Source organism: Lissotriton vulgaris, chromosome 8 (assembly GCF_964263255.1).
Source record: "Lissotriton vulgaris chromosome 8, aLisVul1.2, whole genome shotgun sequence".
Taxonomy (NCBI): domain Eukaryota; kingdom Metazoa; phylum Chordata; class Amphibia; order Caudata; family Salamandridae; genus Lissotriton; species Lissotriton vulgaris.
The window spans coordinates 1,459,466,979-1,459,489,536 of NC_141696.1; the positions used below are offsets into that span (position 1 = coordinate 1,459,466,979).

The 22,558-nt window shown below is 46.8% G+C and overlaps 1 protein-coding gene across 1 annotated transcript in view; it reads right to left on the reverse strand.

The window, feature by feature from the left end:
* The window catches only part of IGSF11 (immunoglobulin superfamily member 11), a 536,993-nt gene that overhangs the window by 56,976 nt on the left and 457,459 nt on the right, over positions 1 to 22,558 (reverse strand). The window contains exons 2-3 of the mRNA XM_086933530.1: positions 21,693 to 21,856; positions 20,984 to 21,191 (exon numbers count right to left, since the gene is read on the reverse strand). Of these exons, the coding sequence (XP_086789656.1) occupies positions 20,984 to 21,191; positions 21,693 to 21,856 (372 nt within the window). The remainder of the gene's footprint in view (positions 1 to 20,983; positions 21,192 to 21,692; positions 21,857 to 22,558) is intronic.

Consider the following 22,558-nt stretch of genomic DNA (forward strand, 5'->3'; position numbering starts at 1 on the left):
ATGAAGGAAGTAGTTTAGATAGGGTGCCTTTACAATGCTGCAATTTTCTACAAAAGCACATCACTTGCAGGGTAATGAGATGCAGTATATACAAATTAAAACTGTTAAAAGATGGCGCCCGCGATGACTGAGCGTTACAACTCGGGTGTAGTAATAAATTCTGCTATGTTAATCTTGCCCTGGGAGCCCGTTGCTACCAATCAAATATAGAACCTCTTGTCCACTTCTGTCGGAGAGTGGCCTCTGAGTGTGGGGATCTATCTCCCTGACGCTTGCGATCACCAATTAGCTCTGACGCTGCCTGAATCCATCCACGGATTTGGGAGGGGCCTCCCACCGACTTCCAGGTCACGGTCCGGTACTTCAAAGTGTGCTCGAATCTCCCGTGCCTGTGGAGCACCGGAACGCGTTTTTTGGCAGGTTTCTTGATCCCAAAGAGTTCCAAAGTTCTGGGGTCAGGGCCCCAATATTTATACCTTATTTCCCTTTAAAGTTGGTACAAACAAAGTTCCACTGGCCTACATAAACCAGTTCAGGCAAGGTTCACTACAGGAGGCATAGACAGCTTTGTGGAAGGCAGCCACAGTCCATTCGGGTGTAAGTGACAACTCTGCCGACTACTCTGAATGCAGCCCTGTCTATTCAGCCTGGCCGTGAGTCACCCAGGAAAAGCAGGGCACACCTCAACCCCCTCCTTGTGTCTGTCTAGTGCGAAAGCACATCCCCTGCACCTGTCACTCTAAACCGAGACAGGGAATACACAAAAGGCAGATGGTTAAACTAGAAAAGGCCCACTTTCTAAAAGTGGCATTTTCAAATACATGATATAAAAATCATCTTTACTAAAAGATGCATTTTTAAATTCTGAGTTCAGGAAGCATAAACTCCATGTCCCTATATTGTCCCAATGGAAGGTTATGCTTCTACGAGGTTACAAAGCACTTTCTATGTTTAGCCTATAGGACAGATAGCCTTCCAATAGGAAAACCAAACTCCCTAGTATTTAACTATCAGGACATGCAATAAACACCAGTACATGCCACACCTTTCACATACACTGCACCCTTCCAATAGGGTACCTTGGACTACCTGAGGAGTGCCTTAGATGTAAGGAAAGGGAAGGTTTAGGTCTGGCAAGTGGGTGCACTTTCCAGGTCAACATGGCAGTAAAAACTGCATGCAAACACTGCAGCAGGTTTGAGGCACCTTTGAAAGGCTACTTGTGTGGGTGGTGCCGCCAGTGCAGCCAGTGCTACAAGCCCACTAGTAGCATTTGATTTACATGCCCTGGGCACACACAGTGATCTGTACTGGGGACTTACTAGTAAATCAAATATCCAAATCATGGAAACACCAATCCATAAACACAGTTTACAGCAGGAGCACTTCAACTTCAACACTGAACAGCAGTAAGAAAGTGTCCAGAGGCACTAAACCAGCAAAAACAAAGTCCAGCACACCATTAAAACCAGGAGGTCAGAAAGCAAAAAGACAGGTGAAACACACCAAAAGATGCCGGGTCTAACAAACCCCTACTCAAAGCATAACCACAGCAATATGTCTCTCCAACTCACCTTAAAATACCATTCAACTATCAGCATTGAATGTTTTGAAAACTCCATTTGTTTGACTGGGAAAACCATCAAACCTGTGCCATTTGGTGATAAATATGAGATCTTGTAAGATAGACATTTCAAATGAAAGTTAGAGTTGAAGGGTTACAACTTTGTGTCCAGTTAATAGCATATTTTCCAGGTATGCAGGTGCACTTACTCCCAAAGAATGGAGGCATGTGGGTTGAAGACTTTCATGACACACCAAGGTGTTGAAGTCAAGTGAAATACTGTATCTGCCACCCACTCATCCCTAACAGAGCAGCATTAATTATAGCCTGAGAAGAATAAGCAGTACCTAATTTGAGCCCTTGGTTGCAGGTGGGACCCACCTGCACTTATTTTTGAAGATAGCCACTTATTTTGTCTCATGAGACTTTGACCCAGAGCATCAGAATGGAAACACACAAAGGGGAAATAAGGTGGAAGACAAAGAAGGAGGAAGAGAAAGAAGGAAATTAAGTGTCAGGCATTGGCATGATTGAGCTACAGGAGAGCTTCTGGTTGAGATTAAAGAAGGAAGCATTGTGGAACATGAGCCCGCATTACTATCGATGCCCAGGCTGGTGGCGCAAGTCGCCTATTAGTTCCCATTCTGAATAGTTACCAAAATAAAGAGACGGGCGCTGGGAGCCGGAATCAAAGAACAGAGTTTATTTCTCATGAGGAGAGCCTGTCATTTCAGACACGAAACAAGGTGCCATCGGGAGGTGCTCTAACAAGTGAGCTGAGACTCCGTCTTTTATACCTTACAAAACACTTGGCATTACAATCAGGACATTGTGACACAAAGAAAAGACATCCCTATAATCCTCGTGTCAATCCTACCCCACATATGTTATCAATAGAGACCCTTGAACTGTAGATAAGAGAGGGGGCAATGACGCAGCTGAATGTTCCGCTGATTATTAGGATGTGTGCGCCTGATCGTAGCCCAGGGGGTGGGGAAGCCAGGATCAATAGTGGGTCCTTTGAAGAGGAATGACTCCATACAATAAAGGGCAGTAAACAGTATCTCCCGGCTTAGGCGATGGCCTCGGACATGTGCGGACAGTCCATCGCGGAGGGAGGGTTTACTAACAGAGGGGTTATTCATGAAAGGAAAGGAGATGTTGGTCAGGCGCGGCCGTGACTCCCAAGGACAGGGTCTTGCAGAGGAGGAAGGTTTATGACTTGTCCATGTGAGGGAGAAGGAGGGGGTCAGGGTGCGCGCAGGGACAGAGTCGCACAGAGTGAGAGAGAGGTCTTATGACCCGTACATGAGAGAACGGGGGCAGTCAGATACAGCTGGGGGGTTATGTCAGCTGAGGCGAAGGATGCTTCTTCAAGAGGAAAATGGGGGGGGGGCATGGGTCAAGCAGGAGGGTTGCCTTTCATAGCAGGGTCGCGCAGAGTGCTGGGTTTCATGGTCTATGCATGTGAGAGAGGGTTTAAGATACGCGCAGGAGGGAAGCCGGGGATTCCAATGGGCAAAAGGCCATGGTGCCTAGAAAGGCTGTCATGTACATATGAGCACGGGCTTTCATTGGCAGAATGATGCGGTCAACATTTCAGGGTATACGTGGTGCCTACAGGGAGGGGGACGGGAGAGGGCAAATGAACGCCGCTTAGGTACATTAATTTTGCTAATTTCCACAGTCGCCGCTTTTAACATAAGCGAGTTCATTTTCCTATTCTTCCTAGTTGATGGGCGTACATATAAACAACAAAGCTCATCTTCCTATCCTTCCCAGTTAAGGGCGTACATATAAACAGGTGGTTGATGAAATAGCATTTGTCAATACTAACATATTGCACAAAAATCATGAACAGTTGATGTGATGGGCAGAATGCAGCACATAGGAAATTGCATTTGTCGAGTTCCTATCATTTCAGAAGCACTACATAGCATAAATGTTTCTGACTTAAAAATGTGACCAATGAACATTTTGACCAAGCAGTTGAGGGCGGAATCAGTTCAATATACAAGATCTCTTCGTCACAGTGTCTTTTAGTAATGAGCCATCACTGGTAGGCTCTAGTCCGTGTCCTTTCGTTGGCGCTGTTGAGCACCGGCGGTGGAGCTATAGGTCCAGCTCGGGTCTATCCTTGCGCGTTGCAGGGTGCGGTCAGTCCTCTGCTGTTAGACCACAGTCCTGTTCCCTAAGCAATCCGTTTGGCGGCGCCTTATGCTCGGCACCCATATTTCGGTGGCAACACCCTATTCCCAGTTGAATGCAGTTCTTCCTTTTGGCCTTCCTTTTGGCAATAAGTCACGTGGAAAAGAGGGGGTGTGTAGTTCAAATAGTCGATAGGAGAGAGAGTGTAGTTGGGTCAGAGTTCCTGGGACACACAAAAGGGACCAAGGGAGCAAAGGATAACAAGCAGGCAGGCCCATCAATCGGGCCCAAAGAATGGGGACGGAGACTCCAGGCACACGTGGGTTAGCAGGCGGAGGGCTTCAGGGTAGCCCGTCGTTTCCACGTTTGGGATTGCTGTCTCGTCCCGTTTCTAGTTGCTCTGCGGCTCCACCTTTGGTCGAGGTCACATGTGTCTCAAGATCTGCAGCTAGGCTGTACGCCACGTCCGACCCTTCTCCTCCGGTGATCGTGAATCTTTGAATAGGTACAAAACAAGCTTTTAGAGAACTGGCAGACGAAGACATTTATGCATGTGAATTCCTCCCTTAATTCTACGCGTTTGGGAGATACGCTCATCGGTCACAGTCAGAGGTCTATTACCAAGTAGTGCATATGTCGGCATTCCTACTGAGTTCATGCCAAGTTTATTCATCGTCCCATTTATAATTCAAGTGAGGACAAAATAATATTCCCATCAACTGTGCATTTCATCATGTTCAACATTTCGGAACATTTCCCTTCAAGGCTGGCTAACCTTTTCAAACAGGGCGGGGGCGCTATCATCGAGAATCAGGTAAAACAAATTTTTCTCGAGGGACGACAGCTACTCATGGTCATCATGTTTGTACCTGGGACAGCAGCTGGGGTCTATCAAATGGGGCGGGGATGCTTCGGGCGCTCGCGCTTGGGTGCAAAAAGAAGGGGGAGGGAATCTGGGCGTTGGGGGTCAAGCTGGACGTTGGCGTTCGTCTCCGATGAACAGAAAAATAGGGTGCCATTGACATACAGTTCCCCTATAAAGGCCAGATTGGGGGACCTTAGTCGTCTTACCTGTCCTTCCCTTCTCAGCCAATTGGAGTTCATTCATTTTGCAGAAAGGAGAGGTAGTAATATGGCGATATACAATCATTTTAGTTTTCGGTCAATTTCGCTGAACGCCTTCGCGTTCAATAATTATCCAATCAGACTGGTACCTGCGAGGCACGATTTTACCATAAAAAGGAAGATGAAATAGGGAGACTCTCATAGAGTGAGAGTTGTCCGCAATCTAAACGAGCCATTTGGTACACGCATGACATGTAGAGAGACAGATAGAGAGAGAGAGAGAGAGAGAGAGAGAGAGAGGGAGAGAGAGAGACGTGTACAAAAATAGGTCATTTAGTGCGTTCATAACACAGAACAGTAGGGGGTCAGGTAACGGAGAGACGTAAACAAAGAAAGAACACAAACCCCTACAGTACACACACACACAAACTCAGACGAAGGGAGACAGTACGTGTATTACATATATAAGACATTCACAACAAAAACAGAAAGCAATAGTTGGCCAACAAGATCTATATATATATATATTTTTTTTTATATCCTATTTATCTTTTTACTATCCTTTTTACCTACGTGCTTAGCTCTTTCTACCTTTCCCTCCCTTTTCCCTCTCGCCTGTTATCTTTTCGAGCGTTCTCAATTGCCAATACTTACACCTTGGTTAGTCGATCAGAAATGAACCTGGTCGCGCTATTTACCCATGGTTGGATTTTAAACCATTTTCCATTTTCTTCCTTTGGTCGGAAGTTCTTCCGGCTGAGGCAACGGCAAGTATTGATCGGGAGAACAGTCGGACAGCTTTGCTAGATCTATAAGAGTGTGAGAAGGGGGGGGGAGCAGTATATTTTGAACATCAGCAACATTTCTAACTTCCCAGACGGGGGCAGCCTTGGTAACCCTTACCCGTGCATTTTTCTTTTGTCCTTTCCCTACCTAGTCAAGCGTCTAGTTACATTCTTTAACGTGTTATTTCAAGTCAATTTTCGTCATACAGTACCCGTTGAGTTTCCATGTCAGTCCATTTTCCCAGTCGCTATGTTCTGAGGAGATACAGTCATGTCAAGTCTACGTCTTTTTAAGAACTTATTGTCATAAGGACCATGCTCATATTCCCTTCTTCCCTTTCTCGTCGGTGGTTCGGTCATCGTCCTCCCATACTTCAGCCGAGGTTCCGACGTGACCTGCAGAAGGGAGGAGAAAGAAGGGGGTGGGGGGCAGCATTCAAACCACATCAGCATGCAGTAATCCGGAAATGTTTTTACCTACCACATACTCGACCTATCTCCACGTAGTGCATTTCTTTGCCATCTCGGCGTTTAAGCCCAGAGGGACCAGTAGTGTCAGATAGAAAATCATTGACGATCTACGTATCTACATGAGTTACTTGGTCGCGACCCCTTTAGGTTGCGTGCAAGGGTGGCGGTCAGGTGGCATTTCTGTGGTGTCGTTTAAAAGCGTCTAAAACACTTTTCCGGCTGCCTGTCACACATAATGTAGCTGCTAAATATCGGGTCCTTTTTAGCCTTCAGCCTTCATCATACTTTCTCGTTGCTCACAGTAGTAATACATTCATAACTCATTAATGCAACCGCTACAACTATGCTTTCGTTTTAAAAAATACCTTTAATAAAAAGTGCTGGTGTATAAATACATATTTACAACAAGGGGTGGTGAGGGACAGAGTCTCTGAATTAAGCAGAAAGCTCTCACCCAGTCAAGAGATCAGGGCTAGATTCAACACCGTTTTTTAGCTCACTGCACCATCCCAGTTTCAGAACCTGGCTGTATGCAAATTAGTCTGTTCCTGTCCCAGTGCATGATGGGAACAGGGCAAACCAAACTACAACAGCCAATTCTTACACTGGGAAGGAAACAAGCTCCCGGGGACCGGTTTCTGGCATTACAGCCGTCTTCGGCCCGGTTTGCTTGAATCCTGATGGTGCAATGAGCAAGGGTCTCACATCTGAGAATACCCTTCCACGCTTAGGGTGGACAAAAATATTTACAACAAGGGGTGGTGAGGGACAGAGTCTCTGAATTAAGCAGAAAGCTCTCACCCAGTCAAGAGATCAGGGCTAGATCCAACACCGTTTTTTAGCTCACTGCACCATCCCAGTTTCAGAACCTGGCTGTATGCAAATTAGTCTGTTCCTGTCCCAGTGCATGATGGGAACAGGACAAACCAAACTACAACAGCCAATTCTTACACTGGGAAGGAAACAAGCTCCGGGGGACCGGTTTCTGGCATTACAGCCGTCTTCGGCCCGGTTTGCTTGAATCCTGATGGTGCAATGAGCAAGGGTCTCACATCTGAGAATACCCTTCCACGCTTAGGGTGGACAAAAATATTTACAACAAGGGGTGGTGAGGGACAGAGTCTCTGAATTAAGCAGAAAGCTCTCACCCAGTCAAGAGATCAGGGCTAGATCCAACACCGTTTTTTAGCTCACTGCACCATCCCAGTTTCAGAACCTGGCTGTATGCAATTAGTCTGTTTCTGTCCCAGTGCATGATGGGAACAGGGCAAACCAAACTACAACAGCCAATTCTTACACTGGGAAGGAAACAAGCTCCCGGGGACCGGTTTCTGGCATTACAGCCGTCTTCGGCCCGGTTTGCTTGAATCCTGATGGTGTAATGAGCAAGGGTCTCACATCTGAGAATACCCTTCCACGCTTAGGGTGGACAAAAATATTTACAACAAAGGGGGGTGAGGGACAGAGTCTCTGAATTAAGCAGAAAGCTCTCACCCAGTCAAGAGATCAGGGCTAGATCCAACACGGTTTTTTAGCTCACTGCACCATCCCAGTTTCAGAACCTGGCTGTATGCAAATTAGTCTGTTCCTGTCCCAGTGCATGATGGGAACAGGGCAAACCAAACTACAACAGCCAATTCTTACACTGGGAAGGAAACAAGCTCCCGGGGACCGGTTTCTGGCATTACAGCCGTCTTCGGCCCGGTTTGCTTGAATCCTGATGGTGCAATGAGCAAGGGTCTCACATCTGAGAATACCCTTCCACGCTTAGGGTGGACAAAAATATTTACAACAAGGGGTGGTGAGGGACAGAGTCTCTGAATTAAGCAGAAAGCTCTCACCCAGTCAAGAGATCAGGGCTAGATCCAACACCGTTTTTTAGCTCACTGCACCATCCCAGTTTCAGAACCTGGCTGTATGCAAATTAGTCTGTTCCTGTCCCAGTGCATGATGGGAACAGGGCAAACCAAACTACAACAGCCAATTCTTACACTGGGAAGGAAACAAGCTCCCGGGGACCGGTTTCTGGCATTACAGCCGTCTTCGGCCCGGTTTGCTTGAATCCTGATGGTGCAATGAGCAAGGGTCTCACATCTGAGAATACCCTTCCACGCTTAGGGTGGACAAAAATATTTACAACAAGGGGTGGTGAGGGACAGAGTCTCTGAATTAAGCAGAAAGCTCTCACCCAGTCAAGAGATCAGGGCTAGATCCAACACCGTTTTTTAGCTCACTGCACCATCCCAGTTTCAGAACCTGGCTGTATGCAAATTAGTCTGTTCCTGTCCCAGTGCATGATGGGAACAGGGCAAACCAAACTACAACAGCCAATTCTTACACTGGGAAGGAAACAAGCTCCCGGGGACCGGTTTCTGGCATTACAGCCGTCTTCGGCCCGGTTTGCTTGAATCCTGATGGTGCAATGAGCAAGGGTCTCACATCTGAGAATACCCTTCCACGCTTAGGGTGGACAAAAATATTTACAACAAGGGGTGGTGAGGGACAGAGTCTCTGAATTAAGCAGAAAGCTCTCACCCAGTCAAGAGATCAGGGCTAGATCCAACACCGTTTTTTAGCTCACTGCACCATCCCAGTTTCAGAACCTGGCTGTATGCAAATTAGTCTGTTCCTGTCCCAGTGCATGATGGGAACAGGGCAAACCAAACTACAACAGCCAATTCTTACACTGGGAAGGAAACAAGCTCCCGGGGACCGGTTTCTGGCATTACAGCCGTCTTCGGCCCGGTTTGCTTGAATCCTGATGGTGCAATGAGCAAGGGTCTCACATCTGAGAATACCCTTCCACGCTTAGGGTGGACAAAAATATTTACAACAAGGGGTGGTGAGGGACAGAGTCTCTGAATTAAGCAGAAAGCTCTCACCCAGTCAAGAGATCAGGGCTAGATCCAACACCGTTTTTTAGCTCACTGCACCATCCCAGTTTCAGAACCTGGCTGTATGCAAATTAGTCTGTTCCTGTCCCAGTGCATGATGGGAACAGGGCAAACCAAACTACAACAGCCAATTCTTACACTGGGAAGGAAACAAGCTCCCAGGGACCGGTTTCTGGCATTACAGCCGTCTTCGGCCCGGTTTGCTTGAATCCTGATGGTGCAATGAGCAAGGGTCTCACATCTGAGAATACCCTTCCACGCTTAGGGTGGACAAAAATATTTACAACAAGGGGTGGTGAGGGACAGAGTCTCTGAATTAAGCAGAAAGCTCTCACCCAGTCAAGAGATCAGGGCTAGATCCAACACCGTTTTTTAGCTCACTGCACCATCCCAGTTTCAGAACCTGGCTCTATGCAAATTAGTCTGTTCCTGTCCCAGTGCATGATGGGAACAGGGCAAACCAAACTACAACAGCCAATTCTTACACTGGGAAGGAAACAAGCTCCCGGGGACCGGTTTCTGGCATTACAGCCGTCTTCGGCCCGGTTTGCTTGAATCCTGATGGTGCAATGAGCAAGGGTCTCACATCTGAGAATACCCTTCCACGCTTAGGGTGGACAAAAATATTTACAACAAGGGGTGGTGAGGGACAGAGTCTCTGAATTAAGCAGAAAGCTCTCACCCAGTCAAGAGATCAGGGCTAGATCCAACACCGTTTTTTAGCTCACTGCACCATCCCAGTTTCAGAACCTGGCTGTATGCAAATTAGTCTGTTCCTGTCCCAGTGCATGATGGGAACAGGGCAAACCAAACTACAACAGCCAATTCTTACACTGGGAAGGAAACAAGCTCCCGGGGACCGGTTTCTGGCATTACAGCCGTCTTCGGCCCGGTTTGCTTGAATCCTGATGGTGCAATGAGCAAGGGTCTCACATCTGAGAATACCCTTCCACGCTTAGGGTGGACAAAAATATTTACAACAAGGGGTGGTGAGGGACAGAGTCTCTGAATTAAGCAGAAAGCTCTCACCCAGTCAAGAGATCAGGGCTAGATCCAACACCGTTTTTTAGCTCACTGCACCATCCCAGTTTCAGAACCTGGCTGTATGCAAATTAGTCTGTTCCTGTCCCAGTGCATGATGGGAACAGGGCAAACCAAACTACAACAGCCAATTCTTACACTGGGAAGGAAACAAGCTCCCGGGGACCGGTTTCTGGCATTACAGCCGTCTTCGGCCCGGTTTGCTTGAATCCTGATGGTGCAATGAGCAAGGGTAACACATCTGAGAATACCCTTCCACGCTTAGGGTGGACAAAAATATTTACAACAAGGGGTGGTGAGGGACAGAGTCTCTGAATTAAGCAGAAAGCTCTCACCCAGTCAAGAGATCAGGGCTAGATCCAACACCGTTTTTTAGCTCACTGCACCATCCCAGTTTCAGAACCTGGCTGTATGCAAATTAGTCTGTTCCTGTCCCAGTGCATGATGGGAACAGGGCAAACCAAACTACAACAGCCAATTCTTACACTGGGAAGGAAACAAGCTCCCGGGGACCGGTTTCTGGCATTACAGCCGTCTTCGGCCCGGTTTGCTTGAATCCTGATGGTGCAATGAGCAAGGGTCTCACATCTGAGAATACCCTTCCACGCTTAGGGTGGACAAAAATATTTACAACAAGGGGTGGTGAGGGACAGAGTCTCTGAATTAAGCAGAAAGCTCTCACCCAGTCAAGAGATCAGGGCTAGATCCAACACCGTTTTTTAGCTCACTGCACCATCCCAGTTTCAGAACCTGGCTGTATGCAAATTAGTCTGTTCCTGTCCCAGTGCATGATGGGAACAGGGCAAACCAAACTACAACAGCCAATTCTTACACTGGGAAGGAAACAAGCTCCCGGGGACCGGTTTCTGGCATTACAGCCGTCTTCGGCCCGGTTTGCTTGAATCCTGATGGTGCAATGAGCAAGGGTCTCACATCTGAGAATACCCTTCCACGCTTAGGGTGGACAAAAATATTTACAACAAGGGGTGGTGAGGGACAGAGTCTCTGAATTAAGCAGAAAGCTCTCACCCAGTCAAGAGATCAGGGCTAGATCCAACACCGTTTTTTAGCTCACTGCACCATCCCAGTTTCAGAACCTGGCTGTATGCAAATTAGTCTGTTCCTGTCCCAGTGCATGATGGGAACAGGGCAAACCAAACTACAACAGCCAATTCTTACACTGGGAAGGAAACAAGCTCCCGGGGACCGGTTTCTGGCATTACAGCCGTCTTCGGCCCGGTTTGCTTGAATCCTGATGGTGCAATGAGCAAGGGTCTCACATCTGAGAATACCCTTCCACGCTTAGGGTGGACAAAAATATTTACAACAAGGGGTGGTGAGGGACAGAGTCTCTGAATTAAGCAGAAAGCTCTCACCCAGTCAAGAGATCAGGGCTAGATCCAACACCGTTTTTTAGCTCACTGCACCATCCCAGTTTCAGAACCTGGCTGTATGCAAATTAGTCTGTTCCTGTCCCAGTGCATGATGGGAACAGGGCAAACCAAACTACAACAGCCAATTCTTACACTGGGAAGGAAACAAGCTCCCGGGGACCGGTTTCTGGCATTACAGCTGTCTTCGGCCCGGTTTGCTTGAATCCTGATGGTGCAATGAGCAAGGGTCTCACATCTGAGAATACCCTTCCACGCTTAGGGTGGACAAAAATATTTACAACAAGGGGTGGTGAGGGACAGAGTCTCTGAATTAAGCAGAAAGCTCTCACCCAGTCAAGAGATCAGGGCTAGATCCAACACCGTTTTTTAGCTCACTGCACCATCCCAGTTTCAGAACCTGGCTGTATGCAAATTAGTCTGTTCCTGTCCCAGTGCATGATGGGAACAGGGCAAACCAAACTACAACAGCCAATTCTTACACTGGGAAGGAAACAAGCTCCCGGGGACCGGTTTCTGGCATTACAGCCGTCTTCGGCCCGGTTTGCTTGAATCCTGATGGTGCAATGAGCAAGGGTCTCACATCTGAGAATACCCTTCCACGCTTAGGGTGGACAAAAATATTTACAACAAGGGGTGGTGAGGGACAGAGTCTCTGAATTAAGCAGAAAGCTCTCACCCAGTCAAGAGATCAGGGCTAGATCCAACACCGTTTTTTCCCCCTTTTGTAAATCGATTTTGGCCACTATAGGTGTGGCAGGGTATACTCAGACATGAGTCCCTTTCTCACTGCTCCATCAGGATTCAAGCAAGCCGGGCCGAAGAGGCTGAAATGCCAGAAACCGGTCCCCGGTAGCTTGTCTCCTTTCCGGTAAAGAATTGGCTTGGTAGTTTAGTCTGCCCTGTTCCCATGATGCACTGGGCCAGGGACAGACTGATTTGCATATAGCCAGGTTCTGAGCTGGGATGGGGCAGTGAGATAAATAACGGTGATGGATCAAGCCCTGATCTTTGGACTGGGTAAGAGTGGTCTGCTCAATTCAGACACTCTGTTCATCACCACCCCCTTTTGTAGATCGGTGTATAAATACAGGCCTATAACCCAGTGGACCGGCCACGGAGCAGATTGGAACTGTACATAAGAAGAACGAAGTTGATGGCAGTTCATTGCATAAAGTGCGGCAGTGAAATAAAATCGTATAGAACTTTACTACAGAGCAAGCATGATGCATGTCAAGGATTCGGTTTTCAATTAATTCATTAATTCATTATCCAGATGCTCGTTCACTGTCTAAATTACGCCAATTCATTGTTCCCATTCATAATAAGTACCCACCCTAAATCAGTTCATTGTCCAAACACATGATCAATATCTGCATTGCTTTCTTCTCTAAGCACATTATCACTATCCATCTTATCGACTTTCATTGTCCAAAAATGCATACATATCTCAGAGCATCAATATTCGAGCAATCCAGGTGAACAGGGAGTTCGAAAGTTTTCGTTTTCGTGTATCGGCGCCATTTTGGGCGAGGTCAGGCAGGTTCCGGTATAGTCAGAATGTCTCCAATGACTCACGGTTGGACCAGAACCTTCCGTTGGCAATTCAAAAAGTTTTTCGCAATGTGGTAACAGTCTAACAAATGGACCATCAGTCAAAGAGTGGGGAGGGCAACAACAATTTTCCTACCGGGTCATTCTGGTGTTCCGGAACTGAACAAGTCTGTACTTTGGCTGTGTTTTAGCCATTTCCAAACTGAGGCTGGCGCCGGCAGGAGTGTGTCGATGTCGCAGGTCCCAGTGAGGGGGACGGGGGCACCCATGCAGAGGGGTCGGGGGCCCCCCCCCGGCTCTCATAGAATCTTCAAGGTTGAGGAGAGACGGTATGGGGCATGTGCCCGCCCCGGGCAAAAGACCGCTTTTCGATGTGGACCCTCTTTAAGTAAGAGCGTTGGGGTGTCGCTGGAAGCCTCCACCGTTTCGATATTGGCCGTGCCGGCTATTGAAGATGGGGGGGGGTCGGTGGCTGAGGCAAGACAGCCCCCCCCTTTTTGACATGTGGCGGGACTACCTCCAACTCTCCAGGAATTTGACATGTGGCGGGACTACCTGTAACTATCCAGGCGTCGGCATGTGGCGGGACTACCTGTAACTATCCAGGCGTCGGCATGTGGCGGGACTACTTGCACTTGTCCAGGCGTTGACATGTGGCGGGACTACATGTAAGCGCCGCCGTTCTTGTTTTTGGCTTCGGCCTTCTTCGCGGGCCGGTCCAGGCGAGAGACAGAGGGGGGGGGTGGTCGGTGGCTGAGGCAAGACAGCCCCCCCGTGGCCTGCAGGGCAGCAGAAGAGGAGAGAAGGAGAGGCCATCACGGTTTTCTGGGCCGTCCGCCCCACAGCCTCCCCTTCCGACTGCGGCCAGGCGAGCCCCGCATGCCTCGAGGCCTCGCCTACCGGATGGGCGTAACCGCGGACCTGTGGCACTTCGGGAGTTTCCGGAATGGGGGTAGGTACCTATTGATTTGTATCTATTTCATGTGACCGTTATTTGGGCGTGGTGGGCAATGAGGCAGACATGTTTAGGGCAGGAATAGGCAACGGAACCTAGTTACCTCGTGGCTTGCCTTGGTGTCAAGCTTGTCTTCCCTCGCCATTTTTATGTTTCTTATTACGGGTTGTTTCTAACATTTCTTATTTTATTTTTAGCGAAGTTGATAACTCCTCAGTGGCCTACTGATTTCGCTCAACTCCTTTTCTTGTATTTTTATGCCATAACCTATTATAAGCTATAGCGACTAGTCCACACTTAATGAATAGGTCCTTATTAGGTGTGCCTTCCAGTGGAGCTGGATGGTTCAACTCTAATAAGCGGTCCGGGCTAAACAGGCTACCAACCAATGGGGAGAAGATAGGCATGACGGATTACAACGGGGACAAAAGTCTGCATTACCTATCTTATCACGGCGGGCAAAGACTAGGCAGAATATCTCTATTCTCCGTTGTTTGGCGGCGGTGAATACCTCAAACGAACCAATACCGAACAATCAATGTTCGGTCAATCAAACAATCAGTGGGGAGAATAAGTGGGCACGAAAAGTTATCGTTACCTACTCTTTCTCTACCTGCAAAGAGAGACCTTGTTCTTCCCTGTTTGCAGACAAAGAATCTCCAGACAATAATCCACGAACAACAGTTCGGGAAACAGTGGGGGAGGAAGATAGGCACGACGGATTACAATGGGGACAAAAGTCTGCGTTACCTATCCTTCACTGCTTGCAAAGAGAGAGCCTGTTGTTTTCTCCGTTTGCAGACAGTGAATCTCCAGAGGTTTCAACAAAGCGTAATACTAGTATTATCCAAAACAATCATTTCACAATTTGTCGCATTTACGCGACCTTACCCGGACCGGACCGTGTGGGCAGTTCTTCGCCTTCCTCCTTCAAGCGCCCGATCGTTCTCTTACTCCATGATTTTACCGCGGCAATCCTGTGGGATTCCAGTCAGGACAGTAGGTCACTCGAGAGAGGTCCGTTCAGAATCGGTGAAGTTCATTTAATCGGCAGCCGGACGAGGGCCCTCTCAAGGCAGGTATACTCCGATCATTTAGATGTTCACCTCATCGTCTGGATCTCTCTTACTGGACCTTATGTCACTGATGGCCCCCGCGTTGGGACGCCAATTGTGGAACATGAGCCCGCATTACTATCGATGCCCAGGCTGGTGGCGCAAGTCGCCTATTAGTTCCCATTCTGAATAGTTACCAAAATAAAGAGACGGGCGCTGGGAGCCGGAATCAAAGAACAGAGTTTATTTCTCATGAGGAGAGCCTGTCATTTCAGACACGAAACAAGGTGCCATCGGGAGGTGCTCTAACAAGTGAGCTGAGACTCCGTCTTTTATACCTTACAAAACACTTGGCATTACAATCAGGACATTGTGACACAAAGAAAAGACATCCCTATAATCCTCGTGTCAATCCTACCCCACATATGTTATCAATAGAGACCCTTGAACTGTAGATAAGAGAGGGGGCAATGACGCAGCTGAATGTTCCGCTGATTATTAGGATGTGTGCGCCTGATCGTAGCCCAGGGGGTGGGGAAGCCAGGATCAATAGTGGGTCCTTTGAAGAGGAATGACTCCATACAATAAAGGGCAGTAAACAGTATCTCCCGGCTTAGGCGATGGCCTCGGACATGTGCGGACAGTCCATCGCGGAGGGAGGGTTTACTAACAGAGGGGTTATTCATGAAAGGAAAGGAGATGTTGGTCAGGCGCGGCCGTGACTCCCAAGGACAGGGTCTTGCAGAGGAGGAAGGTTTATGACTTGTCCATGTGAGGGAGAAGGAGGGGGTCAGGGTGCGCGCAGGGACAGAGTCGCACAGAGTGAGAGAGAGGTCTTATGACCCGTACATGAGAGAACGGGGGCAGTCAGATACAGCTGGGGGGTTATGTCAGCTGAGGCGAAGGATGCTTCTTCAAGAGGAAAATGGGGGGGGGGGCATGGGTCAAGCAGGAGGGTTGCCTTTCATAGCAGGGTCACGCAGAGTGCTGGGTTTCATGGTCTATGCATGTGAGAGAGGGTTTAAGATACGCGCAGGAGGGAAGCCGGGGATTCCAATGGGCAAAAGGCCATGGTGCCTAGAAAGGCTGTCATGTACATATGAGCACGGGCTTTCATTGGCAGAATGATGCGGTCAACATTTCAGGGTATACGTGGTGCCTACAGGGAGGGGGACGGGAGAGGGCAAATGAACGCCGCTTAGGTACATTAATTTTGCTAATTTCCACAGCATGAGGTTGAATCAAAGCTACACAGCACTGGTATTCGACACACTGACATTCAAGAGCACCTATCATGTAGCCGTCTTTGGCCAATTTCAGGATTTCATTATTGAAAGCCACACGCAAAGGCCAATAGAATGTGTGGGAGTTAACAAACGCTCACAGAGAAGTTTAGGAAAAGTGTGGAATGCTCACAAGAAGCCTTCCATAGAGCAGCGCATGCGCGCTGCACTAGGCTCGACCTACAAAATCTTCAAGTCAGGAATGTAAAAAGGGGAAAAATGAGCCCTGCATAACTCTACTGTGAGCAACAAGGTGCTGTACAAAAGAGAGTGCAATAGACACTCCTGTTTCCACTTTCTTTAAAATTTAACATGGATGATATTTCCACAAAGTCAGTATCAGACAGAGTAAAAAGAGCCTCTACTTTTTCCATAAAATCAGACACAGTAGGAACAGCCACAACCTGATTGTACACACTACACAGTGTACATCATGCTTGTTCTGAGTAGGCCGCAAGATCCTGCACTGTCTTCTACCAGAATGAGAGGCATATGCTTTATGACATGTCAGTATGCCTGATGTATCTTTAGGCTGGGGTGTGTCTGAAAACAGGCGCAACTCGATCAATGTGTCCTTTCACATGGGGCAAGCCCCATGTGAAAGGGCTGGCATCACTCCTTATGCCTTGTTTGATGCAGGCATAAGGATTTGACGCAGTGGTGTCCTAGAAATGGCGTTGTGAAATCTCATAGACTTCCCTGCACCACCACTACAAGCTTTTTGCGGGACAACTTCCACCCTGCATACATTATACCTGACAGAGGTATAACATAGTGCAGGGGTTTACAAAGTGACGCATCTGCCTAGATGCATCATTTGTAAATATGGCACAATGTGGCTCATATTTTACACCACCGCAGTGTCACAAAAAGTGATGCAACTGCCACGTAAAGGGCTCATAAGTAAGGCCCAGAGTGTGTTACTCCTAAGGTACTAGAAACCAAGTCCGATAATGAAGCAACAGTTGGCCTACAACAATGTGAATGCTGGCAGTAGTGCTCCTTCGCTGCTCTGATGTAGCAGAGTTAAACTATTATGAAAAGGAGACAGAGGAGGACGTTTTTCTGCCAAGTGGTTAACATGAAAGGCACGTGCTGACTAGATACTTTTGATAAAGGGGCAGAATTTTCATTGCATCTTTAAGACTGCCTATTTATGTGGGTATCTCTGCTAATTATCAAACTATGTATGAAACAAAGTAGTGAATCTAACTATGTTTTCATAACAAAAAAGTCAAACAAATGAATGTGCAAGGACAACTAGTTCATCCAAAAAAAAGCCTTTTCCTAAAAATACATAGATCAGCAATTAAAATGGTGTGGGAGTAAAATAAATATATCAGAGACGCACACCGGATCAACCCTACTAAAGGGTCTATTTGAGCTTGAGATGGCTCTGAGCCCTTCTATAAAATCTTCTTTTCTTGTCGATTAATCTTTTATAGTTACAAGAGAGGTAAGAGGGAGTTAGCATACATTTCAAGTCACAGTAACAGTGTAACCAATTAGTCACACAATAAACCAGGGCTACTGACTGGAATTAAAGAGTTTATTACAAACTCAGAAACAAGCTGATATGAGTCTCAGAGGCATATTATAAAAATACAAGATCACCAGAATAAATCTGAATCTCCTAATAAAGTTCAGTCTAAACAGGAAACACACGAGAAACTCTGTAGCCGCTATGCAAAAGATAAGAAAGATGATCTGTAGTTCAAATTGCAGACTTTGATCCTCCTGTCTAGTCATTAGTAAATATAGGAATCTCACTCACCCTACTCTATACTAGATTTGGGAAATTCTACTTAATGTAAGGAAAACAAGGAACAGGTGTCAGCATAATGAAGTCTTTCGGAAAAGTACTGCAAGTCTAATGAATGTAAAGCATGAGGCCACACAGTGAGAGGAATAGCAAAGAGGTCTCCACCTCATGAAATCCTCTGCCCTCTAACTACCAATGCAACACCACTTAGCACTCAAAGGGGCCCATTATGATGTCGGGCGGATTGCCCCTGCCAGGCTGGCGGTAGCCACCGCCGGCTTGGCAGGGGCAATCCGCCCGACATCATCTCCAGAATTCCCCCCCCCCCCGCCATATTAGAATGGCGGGGGGACCGCGGCGGACGGAAAGACCGTCCTCCGCTTTTCGCCCTGGTCGCCTTGCGGCCGGGGCGGAAAATGTTTAATAAGGTTGGTGGTGTCTATTAGACCCCGCCAGCCATAGTAGCATGGGCTTTCAGACATGCCTTTCCATGGTGGCAATGCTGCCACGGAAAGGCATACGGTCTTCACTCTGGGGGCCCACTGAAGAAGAAGGGGTGGGGGTTGCACACGGGGGGCTACCTGCGGTACCCCCCTTCATTTGCATAAACAAAGCGGCAGGCACTGCGCGTTGCCTGCCGCTTTGTTTATGCAAATGCTGAAATGCATTTTTAGCATTGTGGCGGGCGGTGCTGAGAGCACCGCCCTCCACAATGCTAAAAATGCAGGATGTGCCCGCCACTGTGGCGGGCACATCCTAATACCCCCCACGGGACCCCTGCCCTTTTGGCGGGCGGTCCCAATCCCCACTAGGATGACGGGCGGACAAAGTCCGCCAGTAATCCTAATAGGCCCCAAAGTATTCAAGGTAATCAAGGTCATGGTCTCCAATACATTTCCAGCTTCCACAGTAGCAATTGATAAATTTCTATATTTCTCCCACACCTCAAGTAGGAACATTAGATCGACCTTGAGCTTCCTTTTTTCCGCCATGAGAACCCGGCTCCAACTTCATTAGCGCGTCCTCTTCTTGCCAAAGGTTTCCTCCCATACCTTAATATCACTACAGTACACAATGCCCTTTTACTAACTAATGACGCCTTGGGTCTGCAAATGCAGAAGAAAGACATATGCAAGCAAACAATTCTCATGTTAAAGGTTAGAGATTTAAATCACAAAGCTTAAGGCCTTTGGTCAAGCTAAATAAACATAACAACTAAAGTGCACCTATTAATTGAATATACGTGCACGTGTTATCACAAAATCAATACATTAGTATAAGTACACTTCGAAATGTAAAATCATGGTTACATACATACTACACCTGACTATTAAAGTTATATTTAAAAATGCTCGTGTTCCTATGAGTGAGAACTAAATGTTCACGAAAAATCTAAACATTAGTATGCATACATTATGTGATGCTATTATTCCACCATGGGACATTTCAGAAATACATTTCAAACTTCATTGTTTTAATAATAATACTAGAGTGCAACGAGTTTACATTGTGCTAACGGCACATAATTAACATAAATTTGTGATGTTTAAGAATGGAGTCAAATTAAGCTGGTACAAGCCCCATCACCAAAACCCATTGGGGACACAAATTGGGCAATGTAACGATCCACAAAATGCCATGGATTGCTGGAGAGCTTAACCCGTTCCATGCTCGTGACGGAACGGCTCCGTCACGAGCCTCGGTGGGCTGTGCTGGTGACGGAGCGTTTCCGTCACGGCCTGCTCGCCGCACCTGTGCGGCGCGTTCTATAGAGTGGGCGGGCCGTGACGGAACCGCTCCGCCACAAGCACAGCCCACCCGAGGCGCGTGACGGAGCGGTTTTGTTACGAGTACGGGAGCACCGCGCGGCCCCTCCACCCCCAAGCGCTGCGGCGGAATAGCCGCCGCAGCTAAGGGGCTAATCAGACAATAGCCAGCCATGGCAAACACATAAATCCAGAGTCAGTGAGGGTCTGACTCAGAGTCTCCTCTCTCTATACTTAATTTGGAAATTTTTGAAGAATCGATGAAATGAGATCTACCACACAACTGAAGCTTTTTGTAGCCAGACCAAGCGTAATAGAAAAAGTGAGATTTGAAAAGTTTCCACATTCTATTTGACTAACCATACAGAGGGTAACACTTGCCGACAGAGTTAAACATTCAAACATTGTGAGTTTAAAAACTGATTTCACCTTCTACTCTCAATTTCAATGATTGTATTAAATGAACTAACAATGGAAAACCAAATATCCAGGACAAACAAACAAGATGTGCACTGCTGGTCTTAATGCGCCTAAGAAACTAGACGCTAGACTTGTAACATTTGAACAATCATAGTGCAGTCTTTTAACAGAATTTTTATGTTTTTAGAAGTATGGAGTTTTTATTTGTAAAAATTGTCTTGAAATGAAATATTCTCGTATTGCAATGGTTTTAACGAACTATGCAAATAAAATAAACTTGAACACTTGAACTGACAATGGAAGACGATTTGAGATTTTTGAGAAAGGAGCTTGTCTCAAATGAAGGATATACTTATTCCATGAATTTGCAGTCCTGATAGGGAGTCATATACCTCGTTTTTTTACATAGTTAGTCTTAGGAATTATTAAAAATATTTATTTAGAACACAGATTCTGATCAAGGTATCTGGAGGTGGGCATCTACAAAATAGCTTCAAAATATTGGATACCAACACGTTATGAAGGTAAGTGTGCAACTGAGTATAGATTTAGTATTCCTTACTCCACACCTAGGATACCTTGAAGGTATGTTATCAAGATACATCTATGTGGAATTAGGTACATTAAACCTATCCTTCTCTATTTAAATTAACTTGCGCAATCTTTTTTGGGTCACTATTTCTGCCACAATATTTTAGTAGCTTGCTATTTCAAATTCTACATTCTGGTCCAATGCCCAAAACATGATGGTATGGCTTTTTAGGTATTTCCTGCAGAAATGCAATAGCAAAATAATGACGCAGAGAGTGTCATCCTTTTTCGTGCTCACCTAGGACGGTGAGCCCGATGACCCCGATGTTGCGTCCACCTATGTCTGGAAGGTTGTTCACCAAGCACTGGTAGGTTCCTGTGTCCGAAAGCTGGGTGTTATTGATGTAGATAGAGGCCCGGATGCTTGGCATGGTCATCTCAAACCCAACACGCCCAGTGAACTGGGCTGCACCACTGATTATCTGGCCGCCCTGGTAGATTAGAACCTAGACGAAAGACAAATAGTGGATTTCAAGACAGGTTTGCAAGATACAACACTTATACTATACCATCGACTTGTGAAGTTTCTTTTTGTGCATTTTTGCAGCTTTTGCCAAGTTGAGTGGAAAACTTTTGGGTGAGGATATTGAAAATGTACATTGCATGTATCCTTTTTATAAAATAAGAAAATGGTGCTGCATATTGTGTATTCTGCACAGAGAAGGCCATTATTACAATTTGAACGCACAATTAGTACAGTGAGTGTGCACTCAAACTTTACTATATCTTGAGGTGGGGTAATTAGCATACACATAAGTACTGAATCTTTCCAAAAGTTTGCACTGTCATAGGTAAACCAGAAAAAACACAGAAAGCTTCATGAATTGCAAAAATGAGTTACTTTGCTGGTGAAAATAATTGCACCGCTTTACCCTACATTCACAGGTTTTGGAAAGTGTGAACCAAACCAAAGGGGCATTAAAGGAAAGTACAGATATGGCACTCACCTGCTCGGGCTGGTTGGCGTTGGACAGTGGTGTTACCATCCAGATCACATTGAGGTTGGTGAGGGCAGCGCTAGTGATGAAGGTACAGTGCAGGATGGCTGTCTCGCCCCGTGCCACCTGGACACTACTTGAGCTCACAGACACCTCCAGCGTGTTCACAAAACCTATAAAGCAGAAACAAATACAAGACATCAGAACCCCATATCCAAGCTCTATTTCATCTAGAGCACAAGGGAGGCACTGTAACTATGGAGGAAAATACAGTAGTCTATGGATCAAGCAGATTAAGGGACAGTTTCTCAGTACATTGGCCAGCTTAAGTAAATGGAAGAATAAAGTTATAGCAACTAGTGTGAGAGCTTTCTAGTCTTTCCTGTTGCAACACTGTCTAAAGTGCTAGCATAATTGACACCCACATCATCAACACCTCCATCACATTCGCCACATTCCCTGAAGACTGGAAACATGCAATGGTCAACGCCCTGCTTAAGAAACTGTCAGCTGAACCAAACCAACTAGGTAACCTCCATCCTATCTCCCTGCTCACCTACCAAGCCAAACTGATAGAGAAGGCAATTAGCAAGCAACTCATGGATCCTCTAGAATTACACCACCTGCTGGGCTACACTCAATCAGGATTTTTAAAAAACCACAATACCGAAACAGCACTCTTCGCAGTTACCAAAGATATCGGGACCCTCTTGGACTGAGGACAGACAGCGACCCTCATCCTGCTTGACCTCTATGCAGCTTTCAACACAGTCTGCCACAACACACTCATCAGAAGCCTCCACTAGATCAGCACCCAAGGACCCACACTGTTCATCAACATCATCCAAACCCAAGGTATCAACATCATCTATGCC